This window comes from Manacus vitellinus, unplaced genomic scaffold, assembly GCF_001715985.3.
Source record: "Manacus vitellinus isolate BGI_N305 unplaced genomic scaffold, ASM171598v3 scaffold_30_pilon, whole genome shotgun sequence".
Lineage (NCBI taxonomy): Eukaryota > Metazoa > Chordata > Aves > Passeriformes > Pipridae > Manacus > Manacus vitellinus.
In genome coordinates this window covers 1979236-1999530 of record NW_021940291.1, presented here as the reverse complement: position 1 = coordinate 1999530, position 20295 = coordinate 1979236, and the positions used below count along the sequence as shown (strand labels likewise).

Below are 20295 nucleotides of genomic sequence, written 5' to 3'. Positions count from 1 at the left end.
GAATTTCTGGTGGGAGCTGGGCTTATTGAGGGTACGGCTTGGAGGTGGTGGAGGGGAATAAGAAATGGCCCTTGGCAGTGCTTTCCTCACAGAACTTGCTAAAAATATGATATCTATGAAAATAAATGCTCAGTGCTTAGTCTCCCTTGAAAGCCCCTCATTTTTTCCTGTACCATGCTGCCCCGTTCATTTAACTAACCCACTTTCTCTTGTTGCCTTTAGAGCATACCACTGAATGATAAACCAGATCGAGTGTCTTGGACTGAAATGGGACAGGGTACCAATGAAGGAAAGCAAAGAAGAGAGCTGGAATCAGCTTGGTTTTCTCCAAGCCCGTTGCAGCTGCTGAGCAAAGAGCCCTGAGCTTTGCCTGAGATGCATTAAAGAAAAACCAAAGACTTTCGTTACAGGACTTCTAGCAAAGCGTCCACGTGTTTTGAGTGGCACAGCTTTGTGAACTATTATCTCCTATTTATGAGGCGCAAGGAAGATTCCACACTGACTTTTGGTGTTAAACACAGTTTAAATTATTTGTAGTATCTATATTTGTATTTATTTTGTTGAATGTCTTTCAGCAGTTACTGGTCTTAATATTGCTTTTGCATTAATGTGTCCATTCCAAATAAATTACTTGAAATGTTCACTTTTTATTACTGTACTCTGGGCTGCAGTAACTTTTGTTGAGGCATGTTTGTGGATACGGCAGTGGTGAACTGGCTTAAAAAGAGTGGGTAAAGAGTGGGCTTTTTGGTGCCCTAGACTGGGCAGTGGGAGGTGGAGGAAGCCCAGATAAGCTGTTCGTGTTTGACCTCGTCTCCTGACCAGTGAGGGAGAGGGTGTTGAGGTTCAATTCTGGTCAGTGGTGGAGGTAGAAAAGCCTACCACAGCTTGGATAAGTGCTCCTTTTGAAGCGCTTTCCCATACAATCAAGTAATGGAGATTACAGAAGGTGCAAGAGCTCCCTGCAACAGTAAAGCTCTGCTCTTTGCAAACCCCCTCTGTCCTTCCCCCAGCCCTCGTAGCTTAGTGCTGTGCTGAGGCAGGAAACGGGATTCTTGATTTCGGAACAAGACCGTCAATGCTCTGTGGAATTTCTCAGCTTTGCAGCAAAGCAAGCTGAACTTGCTCACCTCTCCTCAACTCTGCAGTTTCTAGATAAATGTCTCCAGGAGAACTCTGAAGAATGGAGGCAGGCTCTTTTCCTATAGCACCTAAGCCAAGAAGCATGGAGAAAAAAGAAGGTATTTTTTTGGATAAAAGTACTGAAGTTTTATTTTGTGGGGCTCAATTGTCACTCACTAACGTGAGCTTCCTCATGCAGCACACGATTCAACTCTGGCAGTCAGGACTGTGAGCTTAGCAGGCAAAGCACTTGCTCCAAATTTGGTAATTTCAAGCAGGTATTTTCCCTTTCCCAATATCAGTGCAATTCTTGCAGGAGACTTTGTACTAGAGGAAGTTGCAAAATATGTAATTACACGGGCCCATAGTAAGAGCAAAAGAGACTCAATACGGGGGAAAAAAACCTGGAAGGAGGGTTGGCCCAGTTTCTGGGAGGCTCTGGCACTGCAGTGTGGTACTTAGGGGCTTTTCATCCTCCTTGCTGGCTCTGCTACCACCCACCAGGCTCATGCGGAGTCAGGGTTGCAGATGACTGAGCTGTGGATGTAGTAAATCTCTAGCCACAGTGTTTGAAAGCCTTTGGCCTTGTTCCCCTCTAGCATGAGAATGCTGGGAGGTACATTTAATGCAGCAAAATAATACCCAAATTTTACTCCCCACCATTTTCCTTGGTACTATTTTGCGAGGGTGAAATAAAAGGCCAGCACTGGCTCCTAATCCCCTCAGTTTCAGTGAATTCAAGCAGGAATGCTGCCTGACAACAGGTGAGGATCTGGGGATATTGCCTACAATGACAGCCACCACTGCGGGGGGCTGGGGGGAACCTGATAGCTCCTGGGGTCCCATGGGCCTCAGTTGCTCCAGCATGATTCCAATGCCTTTGCAAACTGATCTGCTCCTTACTCTAGATGCAAATGTTGACAAAATGCAAGGATTGTTCAAATTGCTTTATTCTAGGTTTACAGAATCAAAAATAAAACTCAAAACCATCTTTATTTCTATGGAAAAGTAAGGCAGTTACTTTCTTGCACATGAGTTATTGGCTTTTCGTCTCCCTCAGTGAGATTTTAGTCTTTAAGAGGTAAACAAACAAACCTATATTGACCACTAGCTGTAAATAGCCGAAGGAGGAGACTCCAAACTGTTTATATAAAACTCCACCAATGGTTGGGCCCACCGTCCGTGTCAAAGGCTGCACTGAGGCACAGATCCCGAGCATGGCACCTAGGAGAGATGGCAGAGACACACAGGGTGAGAGCAAGTCTTGGGATGGAATAGCAGAGCGGAGCATGCGGGATCCCCTGCATCCCTAATGGTTTTCCCCTGCAGTAGTGGCAAATCACTTCAAATAATTTCTTACATTAATTTATAGCGGTCCAATTAGGGTTTGCTAATGTTAAGGACTCCTGGAGGCATGGGGACTAGTTTCCACCACGAGCCAGCTCCGCTCTTTACTGGGCGGTCTGTGTGATCGTAGCAGTGCCCAAAAGGCAAGTGGGTGCTCACCACTGCCATCACCAGGGTCCAAGGATGCCTTTGGCCTCAGAAGATGCTGCTGAACATCGCACCCGGCAGAGCTGGTAGCTACTGCATGGGATTAGGGATGGACAGGTAGTTTCTAGGGTCGTGTTTGAGACTTCCAAGCAAATCACACAGATTCTTCCAATCTCATAAGTACCTGAGTGGGCCTTGTTCCACTCAAACTACTACTGCCATTTATTCTCTAGTGTGGAACAGAGAAACAGCTCTTGAGGGCTTAGCAGGAGCGAGAGGGTTAGGCCTAACTAGGTCTTTAAGAATAAATAAATAAAACCACAGATAAAGACTGAACACCCTTGAGATACTCCCCCACCTCCCTTTGCAAAAAGAACAGATATTTCCATTTGGATGGGTATGCAAGCCCTTTTCCCGGCTGAGCCGGTTCCCCCTCCAGCAGCCCTCACATTTGCATCATTTACAGGAACCCAGAGGATGGGGAAGTACCTCCAGTTTGGTAAAGGCAGGTTTTTTTTTTCATGTACAAACGAACAGCCAGGACATGACCCAGAACACAAAGCTGGCCCCCAACACAGCCGGTATGCTCTTTTATCCTGTGGTCTTTGTGCGGGACAGTTGTCATGTTCAGGGGAGCAGAAAATACAAGGCCAGCCAGAAAATCATTAGCCCCAAACACCAAGAAGAATGGCAAGCTGGCAGCATATATAAGAAATTTGTGCCCAGTTCTGTAATGATTTTTGCAATGATTTTTTTACTATCAGTATGACTATTTGGGCTGCTGGCATCAATTTTCCATTAATATTCATTGAGGTGTTGTCCCCACACCAGGCTATCAGCATCTGGGAAGGATGAGGAGGATGCTGTCCCATATACCAGAAGATGTGGAGCCAAGTGTGATATTTAACATTGGGAGCCACGGGGAAATGATCCCCAGCTCCCAGGGAGAACAGGCAGCCAGGTGTTCTTGTAATGCCGGCCAGCAACTGCTGGGCTTTTATCAGCATGCTTAAAATACTTGTGCAGTGAGCCCAAGCCGAGGGCGTAGCCATGTGGAGAGGGAAATCTCCCCGGGAAGCGCTGCTGAGCGCTCCTCCTGCGCATGGGAACACAAAGGCGATGGGTGGGACCTTGCCTTGACCCTTTGCCAATGGGAACCATCCCACAACCACTGAACTCTCTGGGCAGGTTTTGCAATTATTTTTTCCCCTCCAGGTATTTGAATTAAACTAATTACTAAGTACAATTGCCAAACTGGCTCTTATGATTGAGGAGGCACTTTTTTCCCTTTCCTTTTTTTTTTTTTTCTGGAGCAAAAAATCCATCCTCTTAAAAGGCTGGGCTCTCCCTCTGCACTTCTCCAACATGTTGCTGAGAAAGATAATTTCTGTTTAATGGGTTTAAATTAGATCCCTCGTGTCAGACATCCTCAGGCTTTGGGACATTGTAAATCTCAGCTCTGCAGCATGTCCCTAGCTCTGTTGCAAAGCTGCACATGTGATGGATCTCATTTAAGGCAAGACCTTTAACTGGGACAAGTCACCATGTCAGCAGAAAAATTCCTGCATTGCTTTGCGCAGCTCTGCCAACACACGTGCTCACCTTCTTCATCATGGCTATTCTACTTTCTGCACCTTCCTTGCCCTTTTTTCTCCCTCTCCAGCTTTTTTCCCCCCTTTGCCTATACCTGGCATGACCTGTCCCAGCCAGGAACTCATCCTCCCCTCCCACCCTGGCCCTCCTCCTCCACAGGTTTCAGGGTTGGGTGCTGGCGGCTCTCCAAGATGGGCGACTCCTTTCCAGCTCACATCCTGTTGCCGCTCTCAGATGATGGTGCTGGCCCAGATCAGCCACACGCCCATGGGGCGATGGTTGGGCCTGATTTAACGATTAGGTCACCATTGCCAGCAGCTGCCTTTGAACCAGCACAGCCAGAGCGAAGCTGGGGGGTTTAGTGTACCAAGCCCTGCCTGGCTGCAAATTCTCCTCCTAAGGTTGTGACGTGCAAGTAAAATCACAACACAGTGGCCCGTTAACCAGGGAGGCTCTGCTGGGCTTCCTGCCTCCCTCCCCCAAGAGTAGGGGGGGATCTGTGCAGAAACAAGACCTTCATTCTTGGGAAAGGACTAGCTTTGACAAGGAGGGCTTGTGTGAAGATGTAAGTTCCCCTGGGCTCGGGGCTGCCCTCCCACCAGCTCACGCGTTCAGCTGAACAGCACGTGCACGTGTGGCTGAATTTTCTCTTCCTGCCTTTGAAGATGAAGAGAAGGAAAAAGAATATCAAAGGGAAACTAATGAAATAATTTCTGCTACCTTTGCTTCAGTGCAAAGCCCCAGCCATAAGCAAACAACAAGTGCCAAACTCATCAGTCTTGGTAGGAAGCAATCCTGGATCGGTCCTGAAAGTAGGATGGGTGCAAGGGATGGTGCCATCCTACCTCCCACTGTTCCCTTTCCAAGACATGTATTTAAAATGCAAGGATGGGTGACTCAGCGTCTAACAAGGGCAGACAGGCTACACTCCTGCAACGCCTCATCCATTCCAGCCCTCTGCTGAGATGGGCACCTGAGCTCAGCCAAAATCCCAGCTCCTCAGAAAACTTTTTCCTGACCCAAAGAAAAACCCCCTTTGGGCTCTATAGGCCCAAAGCTAACAAAAACATCAGGAAAAGACAGCAGCAAGGTTCAAAAGCGATATTTTCAACGGCAAATTCTCAGTGTGTGATTTCCTTGCATTAACTAAAAGTCATTGCAAGTTAGTGCTCAGATTTTTGACACAGTAACAGCAAAGCTTTTCATAAGAACAGATTTCTATGCTCGCAGTGAGGGTTTCTAATGCACCACCAAAAAGCTCTCTTTGCAGAGCTGGTCTGGGGCTGGCATAGGAAGGAGAAGCCTCTGGGAGGCTGTATGGGTGGAGCAGCAGTTGCGGAGTGCCACCCACGGCCAGGGATGGATGGCAGGCATTTTAACAGCCGCATTTCTCTGCGAGACACCCACGCCATCACTGCTGCAGCTGCTGTGGAGAGGCAGCTTGCCGGCTCTGCTGTGTCAGGCATTCCTGCCTTCGCCCCGGCCCCTGCATGGGTACATCCAAAACAAGCACAAAACCATTAGATGCCTCTTCCTTTGGAAATGTTGCAAGGAAAAAGCATGGTTTGAAAGGTGAGGGAGGAGTGTCAGAGATAAGGTTTTGGCCCAGCACCACAATCCTCCGAGCCAGAATGTCCCTCCTCGGCATGCCGAGTTCTGAGCCAGCTGTAACTCTGCAGTTTGTAGTAGCACTTGGCATGACATCAGCCCAGGATGGATGGGCAGGAGAAAGCCCCCAATGGCTCATGGCTGCCCTGCTGATCTGCAACCCCCTCCTGACCATGTGCACAGCTCCACGGGCTGCCTTCCTCCTGCCCTGCAATCCTGCCCTGCCAAATGGAGATCATCCATCCCACTGAGGCACAGGCTGGCCTGAAAACATACGCAAGCAGGGAGCGGGGTGAGGCAGCTAAATCCATTTTCCTCTCTGACCAAAGCTTGCCTCAGGGCTTTAAAAGCCAAGCAATGCTCCGGTTTTCCTCACAAAACCCCTTTGAGAAGAGCCTGGATGAATTCCAGCTTGGTTGTATGTCCCAAAGCTGCTTGGTGCCCTTCCCCCCGGCTCTCCCTCGCATGAACATTACTCTAACTCATGAAACAGCAAATTTTCTTCTGGGCTGAGTGGAGGGGCTGAGATAGTTCCCAGAGAGGTGAGGACTGAGGATAAGTGGTCCTCCCGGGTAGAAATATCACACTTGGAAATCACAGGCTCCCAGCATTTGTGGGAGATGTGGTGGGTCAGCTCTACAAATAAACTACTGAAGTGGTTTTCAGAAAAGCTCTTCATTCAGAAGCATCTCAAAAGTGCTTTATAAACTTCACTAATGGGCTGTGCAAACTATAACTCTCATTCTCAGTAGGCTCTGTGCAGAGGTGTCTGCTCAGATGGCTGCTAGGGAAGATGAAGGGTGCAGACTGGCCCAGGAAGGCTCAGCTAAAGCAAAGAGACTCTTGAGTACCTGCTCTGGGACCAAATCCTGGAAGAACTTGAGTAAAAGGTGTCAAACGAGGTTAAGCCAGCTCCATCCCAGCACAAACCCAGCAAGGCTCCCATGACAAAAAATGTTGGCATATTTCCTTCATTGACAGAAATAAAACCCCAGGTAAAAAGACTTATGTGTCTACCACTGCATTTCAGCTGCCTCGCACAGAGAAATACAATAACTCTTTGACTGAAACAAGGCCAAAACAGAGAGAAAGGCAGCAATGACTGCATCAGGCAAAGCATGTTTGCAAAGGGCAAACCAGAATACCCTGCTGAGATGCTCTAAGTTAAAAGGTGTGAACAAACAGCCCTCTCGGTCACTGTCACGGTGGAAGAGCAGCTTTTGTTGGTTTTTTTTGGTTTGGTTTTTAACCATACCTTGGCCTTCCATGGAAAGGAAAGTTTGGGAAAGCCTTCTCTTTCTGCACCCACCACTGTGGATGTCAGCAGGTGGCACAGGACCGGGAGCACTGGGTCATGGGATGCTTACTCACTGTTGTTCAGGTTCATCCTGTATAGCCCAACCAGTCTCTGTTCATGTGCTCTGCTGACACCCATTGTATGCAACTGCTCAGAGATCTGCTGGGGAATTGGGCATTCACCATGAGTGTACTGCAGTGCTTGATAGCAGTGGTGTGAGCTGGGAAGCACCTGATGGACTCAAAACTGACAAAATACCAGTCTGATCTTTTTTGACGAGTCTTACCAGTGTCAGAGGAGGGGACAGCCTTGGTAAGGATGCTGTCGGTGATGGTGGCCAGCATGCTGAAGGCAAACACCAGTGGCACTGCAATGATGCAGTAGTGCCACACAGTCCTCATCAGGGCCTAAGGGACAGAACAGAACAGACCACAGATCATTAGAGAGTACAGACGGTGACTCTGTGGCAACAAACAACCTAGAAAAAAAAATCACGAGTCAAACCCATGACTTAGGTGAACTGTGGGAGCCACAAATGATACAGGATGGTGCGGCTTTGGCTGTTGCAAGGTCTTTCACAGCCTGCCATTTGTATTCAGTGAATTATTCCAAGCATGCGGAGCAAGTAGCAAGTGATACCCTACAATCTGGCAGCACGTTTCTCCGGCACTGCTGTGGGTATTTTTAGCGTCTGGGAATTAGTGACGTCCCTGCACCCTTCCCCCTGTCTTCTGTCTTCTGTCCAACTCCCGAGGAAATGTTGAACAGCAGATGTATGTGGTGTACTTCAGGAAGCTTCCATTACTTATACAAAACAGCCTAGAGAAGGCTTTTTGGTTCATTATCATAAATAATTAAAACTAAACTGAGCTTGTCAAAATAAATGAGCACGGTGCATTATATAACACCGTACCTTTGGGATTTCTAATCCTGTTCTGCTGCCTCCTTGCTAATAAATTCACCGAATTCAGTAATCTGGAATAGGTCTTCTGGCCATAAATGCACATTAGCGAGCATAATTAAGGAGAGTAATGATTTTGTTATTGCACATATTCTTAGCGGAGACATCCCTCCAGCTGTTTAATACTGAAACAAAAGCGGTGAGGCTCCCTAAGCTGTGGGGCTAGAGCGGCTCTCGGCTCATTCACATGCCCTGCTGGTCAAATGAATGGATTTCTCTGGGGCATGGAAAGGAAATTCCCCCTTTATTGCAAGGCTCCTACCCTCACTCATGTCTCAAGGTGTGTTATTGTGGCTGGAAAACATTTCTGTCACTAGTCTAGCCAGAAGTTTCATTCTCTGGAGTTCTCTGCCCCAAGATCTTGTTCTTGCCTTTTGGCTACAGAAGATGGAGAAGCCCAGAGACATTGCTCACTAATGACTTGGAAATGTTGAGGTTTATTCCTAGTTCCTCTCTACAGTCACACACAGCCAGGTTTTTCTCCTTGAAGGAGCTTTTTGCCTACATTTTGGTTAAGATCTAGGCACTTCTGATTAAGGAACCAGAGAACAAAGAGGAACAAGTATTTGGTACATAAATAGAAGGAAGGAGAGTAATTCCTTGCTAGGGCAAGTGTCGTTGCGGGACAACATTGTGCAGCTCATAGGAAAAATCAGCTTTAATCCCTCCTGCTTTGTACAAATTTTCTCATGAGCTGGAGTAAGTGTGCAGAAAAGAGCAGAGTCACATCTGTGTCTCCTGTAAAACCAGGGGAGATGGCTCCTTACTTCCCTGGGGCTCAGGAAGAACTGATCCAGGCAGAGCCCTGTCTTTGCTACTCCTCAGCTGCTGGGTAGGTAGCAGATATTTTGACCTGAGCAGATATAAAGACATTTTTCTGGTGAGGGAGGCAGAACCAGGAGTTTCAGCAGACAGACTCAGAAAGCAAATGCCTGGGAAATGCAGGCAGCGAGGCAGGATGAGGCACAGCCATGCCTTCAGACAAAGAGAAAAACTTCCCCGTCGCAACCGCCAAGCCCTCCTACACCCCTGCCCACGCTCTCCTGGCTCGCATCTGCAGATCAGACACTAGTTCTCCCCTCCTCTCCTTTTCCAGGTGTTATTGCCCAGCTCCCAGCCCACCCTTTTCCTTTTCCAGCTGCCTAGTGCTGGGAACATCCTACAGCCTCTTCCCAGCTGCAGTGCTGTCTGTCTGCTGCTGCTTGTGCTAGCCTTCCAAAAACACTTCAGCTCACCTCCCAGTGATATAAAGATGGGTTCTGGAGTATCTTTTATTAACAGCTAGTCTTTTTCCTCACTTCCATCCTTCGGGGAGGGGAACTGCTGCATTTGGAGGCCACATGCAGCAAGGGCACAGCAGGTGGGATACTCCTCCACCAGCAGCTGTGCAGGATTAAAAGCTTCACCCATTAACTTCCACATTTGTACTTGCTGCTGTGCCGGCACTGATCCCCACCCAGACAGAAAGCCACCCCAGAAACGGATGTTTTCTTGGCAGCCGCTCAGACAGAGATCTTTTTAATAAGGCGTCCTGGGCAAAGAGGATCACAGCTGCATTTGCCTATGAATAGTTCTCATGGGAAGTCATTGCTGACCCTTGTCCCCAGGACTGTGTTGTCAGGATGTCCACAGCCCTCCGGGCTTGGCATAATTGCCAACTCTAAGATGATTTCCCTTCCCAGCTCCCAGTTCCCCTCCTTGTGCAGCCAATGTGAGCCTCCCCCCACTGGGACATCCATGTCCCTCTGTGTGCCCCTACACTGCCACTGAGGCTTTCTCTCCAACCTCCACCTGACTCCAGCCTTCCCTGGAGGTCAGTGAGACCTCAGTGCACAGAAGCCATTTACTCCATATTGCTCCTCTGCCCCCCATGGGAGGGGTTTCAACACATGGATCCAATCTCAGCAGCACTCTGCCCTGCACCCGGCTGAGTGTGCTAAGATCTCCAAATGGGCCAGGTCCACCTTGGTCCCACCTAATTGCTCCCAGCTGTGACCAAAAACCAATAGTACGACCTTCAAAGTCCTTCCTAGGCCATGCTTAGGAGGACCAAGTGCTGTGCAGATGTCCCATATTAAAGGGGCATGTCAATGCCAGCCAAAACAGAATGACACCAGTCAGAAGGGACCCTTTCCAAGCATTCTACACCTAACAGAATCTCCGTGAGCCCCAAAATCCCAGAGAGGGGGACCACACTCCATCTGCAGAGCCAACCCTCCATCTGCATCCATACTCCCTTTCCAGCCTCATCTCAGACACATGATTTAGCCTCAGATTAGCTAAGATGTGTAGGTGCTTCATCTCATCCGTGTAGCTGGGAACCACAAACCTCAATCCCCTCCAGGACTTGGCCCTGACCTCCTCGTGGCTGTGGTATGGCTGTGGGAATGGCACTCATCCTACCTGTACCAGTGGGAGCCTCAGCGCCCCAGCAGCAAGGCCTGAGGCCAAATCCTGCAGGGAATGTTGAAAGGCTGATGCAGCTCAACTGTCCTTGGATGGGACACAGAGGGGACTGTGCACACCCTTCCTCCATCCCTGTGGCCTGGGCAGAGCTATCAGTTCCCTGAATGTGGCTTATCTGAGCAAACACAGCTGCCAGCAGAGCTGCCTACATGAAATCAGTTTTCCAATTACCCTTTGAGATTGACATCAACCGTCGCCCAAGTAGACACAACCAGCAACAGGTAATATCACTTATCTCAAAATGGAGGAACAACAGTATTGCCTTGCTACCTCCTTCCCCAAATCATCTCACCTTGGGAGATCAGGTAAAAATAAAGGCCCAGAAGAAGAGTGCACAACCTCCACTGTCTCACAGCAGCGTACAACTGCAGTGATTTATTTTCCCCCCTCGTAATCTTCATTTACTTTCTGGGTAGTTCAGGAAAAGCAGTTGCTGACAAGACCAGGGTAGGATTTCTGTGCAAATCCGGTGACTCAGGAGGGACTTAGTGAGTTTCTGTGAGAGATTAATATTTTTTTAAATCCCCGTAACTATTACTCACGCAGCTCTTTATCATGGTTTGGCGCAATGCTTACGTTGAGCGCAGCTCTGTTTGCGCAGAGGCCCAGGAGAGATGGTTTTCCCCACCTTGAGGACCACCCAACAAAGCCAGTGGTGGCATTTCAAGGGGCAGAGCTCACAGGCAGGTCTCACGGACCTTGTGTCGCTGCATTATGAAGGGCACTGTGGATGATCCCACACCTGCCTTACCATGCCTAGGCCCACGCCGGCAAAGACGAAGACGCTGAGTTTGAGCAGCGTCATCTCTGTGCAGTGGTTAGTGAGTTTTCCAACAACCAAACCCTGGACAACCTGGGAAAGAAACACAGGAGCACCATTAACCCTGATGTATAATCATTTAAACAAACGAGAGCTGCTACAGTGCTGCAAACAAATGAAAGGCAGCAAATGGGTTATTCCATCAGGGTTTGTTTTGAAAAAAAAGGACCTCATTGCCACAGTAAACAGTGGGAAGACATGATCCGTTATTTCAAGCATTTTGCATCCTAGGGAGAGAGCCATCCCATCAGCTGGAAGCCTTTACTCAAGGTGCGTGCCTTAGTTTACCATCACTGCCTCATCACCAGCAGTGACCAAAACTTTTTACAAACTCTTGCAGATACAAATTATTTTTTCTAAGTTGTGACTTTTTGTGAAATACAGTTAATACTAAGGTCTTCATTCTTGGTAAATCCTTCCAAAGAAAAACTCTACCTTTGTATGCAGAGGAGGAAAATGCCTGTACCTTGTCTTGACATTATTTTAAACTATAAATATACAAATTGGGTGATTCATAATTTTTAGGCATGAAACAAGTACGGTGGAGATGCTAATACCCAGTCCCAGCAGTACATGCAGATGTAAGGGGTGGGGAACTGGTTTTACAGATTTTAAATAAAAACTGGGGGAGAGGGGGAGGGAAGGAGGAGCAAAAAATTTAAATCCCAGGAATTATTTGACTTTTCCAGCACTTTGCAGAGCAAATTCCCTCTTTTATTTCTCTGTTCAGCATCTCTCATACTTCAGGTGAGATCACAGTGAAAATAAACCTTGACTGACTGAAAGTCAGGGGAGGGACAGATAGGAATCTACTGAGTTTTCCCTGCCTTGAAAGGGTTTCTATGATCCAAATGAAAACCCCACCAACTTGAAAAGAAGAGCTCTAGTTCAAAATGCTCTGTTTGGTGGGATGGATTTTTTCCATGGCAGTCCATCCTGCAGAAAACTTCTGTGGTCTGCTTGGACCAGGAATGACTCCATGCCACGCTCAACCTTGCTGTAGTAGTCCTAAGGCTGAAACCCAAATTCAGCTGGAAGGAAATGAGTGCAAATTAAATGAGGAAGTAAGTTATTAGTAAGAAAGGAAATGTCAATTTATAACAAGCAGTCCAGAAAAATCAATTTAATTACTAAAACAAACAAACAAAAAAACAAACTAAAAAGTGAATAGTAGTAAAAATAAAGTTGACATAAAGAACAATAGCTACAAATGAATATATTTCCAACAAGCTACAACTTCATGGAAAACCATCAAAATTTAACCCTTCACTTTGCTTCAGAGCACAAAGGATTTCTGACACAAGGGCACATCACAACAATCCGGCGTTTTGGCTCCTGGGAAATGTTCTTCCTGCCTCCTTTTTGTCCTTGTCTCTGCCTTTGACCAGGGCTTGAGAGCTTGGCTCACGTGTGCCCAGATGCCATGTGACAGTGGCACAGGTCCCGTGTGTGTTTCCTGGGTCGTGTCACTTGCCAAGCAGCCTCTGGGACAGTGGCTGAGCTGCTGTGGCGCAATGCTTGAACAAGGCATGGGGTGACCTGAGTCATCCTGACTGAAAGCCCTGCCATGGACACGAGAGGAGGCTGATACTGGCCCCAGCAGCTCCTACTTGGGGGGTAGGTGGAGAAGTCACTGAGTGACGCTTCATTAAGCTGAGTGCTCCAAAAATCGTCATTAGCTTTTTGCAACTTTCCAGTCCCTCCTACAGGCTCGCCCCAGCTGGGGCTCTGCTGAGTCACATGGGATGGGGGCTGAGCCTCGTTGCAGGGCATGGATTGACTCAGCAGTGGCATCACCCGAACCCCAGTTTGGCTCAACTCAACCACTGGAGGAAAGGAAATGTTTCCTAATTTGCCCAGGCTTGAATGGCATATTTAACTGGGATACACCGTACAGGCACAGCCTCATCCCTGCCCTTCCCTGAGTCATTGGGATATATCATCAGCAACTTCCCAGAGCAGCCTGGTCTGATGGCCTTGGGAGTGGTGTACCCAAAAATGTCTCCATCACTACATATGAGCACCTAAGCACAGGCAACAAGCACTGCTGCAGCAAAGCCAGGCACTGAGCAGGAGGACCTGACAATGTGCGGGCCCCGTGCTGTCCCCAGAGTGAGCAGAGCAGAGGGGTGGTCCTTGTGCCAATGCTGGCATTCCACATGGGCTTTCCCATCACTTGGGCTGTGGCAATATAAGCACAAGGTAAAACATCACTGCTGAATCAACCAACTTGGCAATGGGACTATTTCCAGGGGCAAGCATGAGCCCGAGTCACCTGTTTTCCCTTTGGGGCTGTGCAGCAATCCCTGGGTTACACACACTGCAGCCTCCCCCATAGGTTATCTGGACTGCCTGCCTCCCTCCCCAGTACAGTTGTTGCTGATCCATCCATTAGCCCAAGTAGGCAAGGCCCACGATCTTGATTTTGGATACAGAGCCTTGATTTAAGTGCTGGATAATATTTCCAATCACAAGGAGCTCTGACCTCACTTTCCAGTCTGAATTTAGACCTGAAAACCCATTACTTCCAGCCTGCAATATTCCCTGTCTGCAGAGCCCTTGGATTGGCATGAGCAGCAGCTGCCTGCACAGGCACATCTGGGAAGGTGAAAGTGAAAGGTGGTTCATGTGCACTCTCCCATGTAAGATTTTGGACATGTGTTGCCATTACCAGGAGGTAGCAGGGATATCCCAGGTGACTTAGCCATAACTGCTCCCATGGATAAGCTCTGGTGGCTGACAAAGCAGCAATGGGATTTATCCTTATTTTCATTGCCGTTGGTGAGTTCTGGGCTTTTCCCTTGCACATAAACTCCCCTAAGATCAACTGAGATGGGCCTTCCCCTCCTGTGTTTCATTTTGCCTAGATGGTGCTTGCCTTTGTAACCTGACCTCCTTTGAAGTCGGGGAAGAGCCAGTGTACCTGGCTGGAATGCCTTCTGTCATCAATAAACAAAAGAGAGAGGAAATTGTTTGCAAGTGAAATAACAGGCACTGCCTGTGGCTGTGTACACATGTCACAGGAAAAACCAACTCATCTTTTTTTTCCTCCCCCCTCTCCTTCTTTAAAGGCAAATAAGTCTCCCAATAAATGCATAAGACCAGCCAAATCTTTCCTTAGCATTATGCTGGATTCATCAAACTGGGGATTTGTTAGACTAATTCAGCGAATCACATAGAAAAATACTCTCTGCTTCTATCACTGTATTTGGTTTCTGGGAAGGCAGCAGCTCCCACTTGCTCAAAAGAGCCAATTACCCATTTTATTGTTAACCTCTAACAAATTTCAGCAATCCCTTTCAGGATGGAAGAGATTGTTATTCTTTGAAGGTTTAAGGTGCTAGTTTTTGGAAGGCTTTTGAAGCAGTAGCCTTGCTGCATGGAGCCCCAGCTGAGGACTGGAACTGGCAAGTAGCTGACCTCACCAGTGGAGGTTAGAGGAGTTATGCAGATGCTCAGCTGGTCCTCCGTGCTCAGAGACATGGGACTTTTTCTAAAGATTCTTCCATCAGCACCAATTGAAAGCTTGACAGAGCCCAGCAACAAAAGAAGTTCCTTTTCACCCAACAGCCTGGAAATGAACAGATATGAGAAGGTCGGAAAGGCAGGTGCAGCAGGCCAGATAAGCTGGTGCAGCCTAGTAGAGAAGATGCAGGGCCCCATCCCTAGTGCAGATAGCATGATTCACATCAGAAGCAGCCTCCCACGCCCTGGACCTGTATCTCTCCCCTTTGAAATTGTGCCTGGCTGGCAGTTCCCAGGGCGAGCGCAGCGCTGGCTGGGGTGGGACGCGGGTGGGCACCAGCTGGGGCACACCACAGCGGTCAAGCAAATCACGAGGCTTTTCTGCACAGGGTTAAGGTGGTACAAAGCCCTGGGCGGGGCAAAAGGGAGCTGTTTTACTGACACGGTGATGCCAGAAATCATTTGAGAAGTAGCTCAGGTCTTATAGAGGAGCAGGAGGGTGGTGGGACTGGAAGGAGGGCTGACGGTGAGGACCAAACTGCTGAAGGCAGCACTTTGCCAAACAGGGGGAAGAGGCTGGTGTGTTTTGTGAAAGCCTAATTGCTTTCTTTCCCCCTCCAGCCCGCCCCCCCTCCACAGATATAAATCCTTCAAAGCAAGGAAACTGGAGAACTTTCTGTTTGTTTTTGCAAGGTCCTTTCAGCAAGTGGGTTTTCCCCCTAGGCATACCTGGCTGTAATTAAATCCCTGGCTCTTTAATCATCTCTTTTGCTGTGCAGGGAAAAAAAAAAAGTGAGAGGGACAGACTGGTGATAAGATGATATGCAATGTAAATCTCTCCTCCAGGAATCTCTCTCATCTTTTCAGGATCACTCCGTACCAACTTGTCCCTCCAGAAGCTGCATGGCTAGAGGTGGGGTTTGTCTAACAATACAGATTTAAATGCAGTAAATAGAACAGATGTCTTATGATTTCTTGATCCTCAGGGGTATAAATATCTACCCCTTTGTCCCACCCAGAGTTTTGTTTGGTGCATTTTGCTTTGGGTTTTTATTGAGAAAAAGTTCTTAAAGGAAATCTTCCCCCACCCTCTCCAGTGGTTTGAAATCTAAGCATCAGATGTGACTTCAGATATCAGCCAGGTACTCAAGGTATTTCACTTGCCTAATCCTCCAGCAGTACTTTCCAAGTCACATACTACACCTAGAAGTTCTCCATGCTGTTGTGCTTGCAACTCCAAAAAAACCCACAACCTGGTGCCTAGGCCCATTTCTGCCCATTATGCAAAATTAAATTATTTTAAACCATTATGAAATTAATTATTATCTGGAGGGAGATTGAACAGCATTTCACACTCCCAGGCATTCACTATGAGGGAAATTTCACTTGCATGGCTTCTGAGATGAGAGGACTCTGTAAGTCCAGCCCTAGAGGACAGAGGGATTGTGTCCCTGACAGGCTCTCATACGGCTTGCCTGAAGACCTACAAGTGATCAGATAAAGATGCTTCAAATACATCATGAGCAAGAGAATCTCTGCAATGCAAGCTGCCTGGCACAGAGGTACCTCTCCTGCTGTCAGCCTTCCCCTCCTCATTTCATTATCTCCCACACGACTTCTACTCTGCAACTTAGGCTGGCACAGTCCCAGTTCATCAGACGGCCTCACGCTATCAGGGTGCTTCGAGCATCACTGCAGAGACCCGGATGGCTTGAATTATTACCCCCACTTGCTATTTTGATTTCCCCATCAGTCCACTCCAGCCTCAGTCACATTCCATTTTCTAAGCAACAACTTTGTTTCCTCATCAGACAGTTCTTCGTCTCGATGCTGTGACACCACCTTCCCACGTCCTTCTCTGACCTTGTCTGGCTCTGTCCTGACCCAGAAGTTATCCCCTGTTCCCAGCCTTCCTACCCTCACTGTGCCTAAGCCTGCCCCATAGTTTCCCATATTCTCTGTTATTAGATGATGCTCTTTGCCTAACCACAAAAAGTAAATTGGCACTGGTTTCATCCAGAGAGCCAGGAAGCCCTCATTCCCTGTGGACAGTCCCTATGGAATTTGATGGGAATGTTTATAACGTGTATCAGCAGATGTATTATTTTGGGCAACTCAAGTCTCTGCAAGACAGGCTGGGAGCAGCAGCAAGGCAACCTATGTCCCTCCATGCAGGGGGACAAGTTGCAGCAAGGAGATGAACCACAGTGCCAGGGTGAAGGGTGACTGTGCTGTGGGCAGCCAATTTGGTGAAGGAAAAAGGGTGCTGAGAACGGCCCATGCCATGAGCAGTAGTCATTGGTGTTACATGGATGGTGTGGTGGGGACAAAACCCATCACCAGTGCCAGCTTGAGCTGCTAGCAAGTGCCATGATCCGTTCCCACATGGACAGAGCTGATGCTCAGAGAGGGAGGCACCATGAGAGTTGCTCTGGAGAGTGGTCAGCCAAAACACACAAGGCTCCTGGGCTTCAAACCAGCCCCAAATCTGCCTTCTAAGCCTGCAGGGATCCTCTCAGGCTGGGCATGGGACACTCCCCTTCCCCTAGATTTTGGGGTCCTGCATGGACATAAAGCAACAAGATGGGACCAAGCATGATGAGGTGAGGCTGAGGAGCTCCGGATGGGATCCCTCAGGTGATGCCTGAATGAGCAGTGGGGCTAACTACCATCCTCTACCTGGAAAGGAGCAAACACCTCACCTCCTGCAGGGTTCATGTTTCTGTGCCGATCTCCCCAAGCAAAGAGCTGTTTGACATACTGATGATGAAGAACTTGAGTTGCCCACTTAAAATTAGGTGGACTGTCCCAAAGCCACTCCAAATCTCCTCTCTACGTACTCTGCTGCTGGCTTTCATGAGAGGAACAAGGAGAGACAGATGCTTACAGTGCATTGGCCACTTCTTACCACGGCAGGTTAAATGAGGCTGAGAAGCTGAAAACCTAGATTAAGCAATTGGAGCATAATATCCTTGGGGTGGGAGAGGAAAGCAGGCAGACACCATCACTATTTGAGTCATCCCGGGATTGCTGATCGGGCTGGGAAAGGGAGCTGCAACATCACATTCTGTGCAAGAAGAATATGTTTGTTTTGAGAATATTTGATTTAAAAACCAGAAACTACAATAACACAAAGAAATAATACTATAAAAATTGCCAGGATTTGGCAGACCAGACAGTGCTTTTGTCAGTGTATGACTTTCAGGGAAAAGCTGAATAAAGGTCTCAGAGAAGACTTGCTGTGCTGTTCCCTGTGCATCTCTGAAGCCACTTGGTGCATGTAGTATGTGCTGGGAGCAGGCAAGACCCTGGGACACAGTGCTGGTTGTATCAGCTGGCTGTGCTGTGCAGCTGCCCAGGCACTGTGTTCAGTGCCTGCAGGGAGATTTAAAATAAACAGGACATGGATGGATACTTATTTTCCCCTTCATTTCTGTGACATCCCCTTCTATCTGTGAAAGTCCTATCCATTTTCAAGTCCAGGGAGAGATGCAAATGTGGGGACATGTTTTCTCTAACAGGAGGGCTCAGAGCAAGTCCAAGAGGATGGAAAAATCCTCAGTATGTTTAACAGAAAGGCAAACTAAGGAATAAGAAATCAAAGCTGAGGATTTGGTTGATGAAATTCATTGAAAATTACATTATATTCCTTATGAATAAAGCTGTAATTTACTCAGTGAAGTGGGGAAGCCAGTCAGCAGATATTAATCATCGTTCACCTATCCAGACTGGTGGAATTTACTTGCACCTTAATCTGCATTTATATCTCAGCAGTATCAATTCACTGTTACAGCAGAAACAAATGCATCTGAAATGCCAGCTTAGGGAACAGAAAGGCACACAAGCAGATCTGGGGCTCAGCAGGACAGAGCTGGCACACATTCTACTCCCTGCATATGCCTTCCACTGGAGAAACCCCAACAGAAAATAGCCATAAAACATTAACCAAGTCACTATCTGTGAGAGATATCTTTGGGTGGTTCTAGCCAGAGACCTGGAAGTAAAGACACAAAATCTAATGTTTTACAGTAATTTAAAAGCCGGATAGTGAGAGTCTAATTTGGTCCAGTTGAGGATCTTGTTGCACTTAAACCAGAGCAGAGTTTGAAACTGCCAGTGATAAAGTGGAAAGAAGAAACAACAAAGCAGAAAGCAGTGCTTTGGAACCTCCCAGGCGAGATGTCTTTGCTGCCACCAAGAATCAGGTGTCCTGGCCCTTTAAAAAAAAGTAAGGCATTATCCTCTTTCATTTTTGGTGTTCTGACAGCAAACTTCAATGCACGAACATGAAGAAGAGAAGTTTGTACCCTATGACCACTTCACTCCTATATTTCTGATGTCCAGTGTCATGCCCTATATGAATAGCAACATGGATAGAAACTACATGGATAGATGAAAGCAAACTGCCTGATAAAAGCCAGTTTCTGTGTCAAATGTCCCAAGGCAAAGACTCTCCAGCAAAGTAGATACTGCATCTGAGCCTGCAGGCCACTGCTGGGTTAGATCTAGACTGTGGCAATAGGCATGATTGGCCTCTGTGGGATGAAACTCTATGACTATGGGAAGGGTCAGGTCCCTGGTTAGCACCGACATCTGATTATCCATTAGGAAGCAGAGTGGATGCTGTAATTCCTGTATCTTCCAGGGTTGTGTCTCTATGTGGGGTGCACCAGCACGGCAGTGGAGGTAACTTTATCTACAGTAGTTTCAACCAAACTAACCTGGGAAACAATAGCAGTGAAGACAGATAGATATTCCAGACACAACAGCAGTGTCCTGAAGACAGATATCTTGGACCTAACAGCAGCATCCAAGCCCAGCATCTAGCAACACTAAGCCACTCCTGTAAAAACACTATTGCCGCCCACATTACCCAACTCGAAACAAGCACACCACGGTCGTGCTGCAATCCCAAATTTTATTTCAGTGTAGACACATGTAACAGGGATTTAACTCACATATCTAAGTTAAAAGCACAATTGTGGGGAGTCCCTTTACATTCAAATGGGGAAGAAGATTGGCCCTTCTAAAACTTGAGCGATTCCTGCAGATGCTGGTCTAGGAGGCAGCATACAAAAACTAATGTAGGGAAAGCCTCTGTAAGCAGTGGAGTTTGGGTCAGAAGTTTGCTTTGGAAAGCAGTTGCAGCTTTCATGCTGCAGACCAGCAAACTGGTCTTCTTTACAATAAGACTGAAAGGGAGAGTGCATCCAGCTTGTTGGAGATGTTGAGCTCACAGGACCAAGAGACAGCTAGTCCAAAGTCATCCCCACAGACCTGACATGGCCAAGGCACCATCTCCTCAGCTCCAGCCAGTTTACTCTGCAGAATCCACTTGCTGATGTACAGTCACGTTCATCATCTGCTCTACCAAGATGCCCAGATTTGGTGAGATCAGAGCAGAGCCCAGGTGACTGGCAACACCATGCCACATCCAAATCACAAGGGAAGGAACTAAAGCTGTCATTT

The 20295-nt window shown here is 47.7% G+C and overlaps 1 protein-coding gene across 2 annotated transcripts in view; it reads right to left on the bottom strand.

The window, feature by feature from the left end:
* Nucleotides 1–2054: 2054 nt before the first annotated feature.
* The window catches only part of SLC22A18 (solute carrier family 22 member 18), a 61817-nt gene continuing 43576 nt past the window's right edge, over nucleotides 2055–20295 (bottom strand). The window contains exons 8-10 of one of the 2 annotated variants that reach the window (XM_008922037.2): nucleotides 11293–11394; nucleotides 7401–7521; nucleotides 2055–2346 (exon numbers count right to left, since the gene is read on the bottom strand). In XM_008922037.2, coding sequence (XP_008920285.2) covers nucleotides 2159–2346; nucleotides 7401–7521; nucleotides 11293–11394 — 411 coding nt within the window. In that variant the 3' untranslated portion in view covers nucleotides 2055–2158. The remainder of the gene's footprint in view (nucleotides 2347–7400; nucleotides 7522–11292; nucleotides 11395–20295) is intronic. The other variant, XM_018075970.1, reaches the window with a different exon arrangement.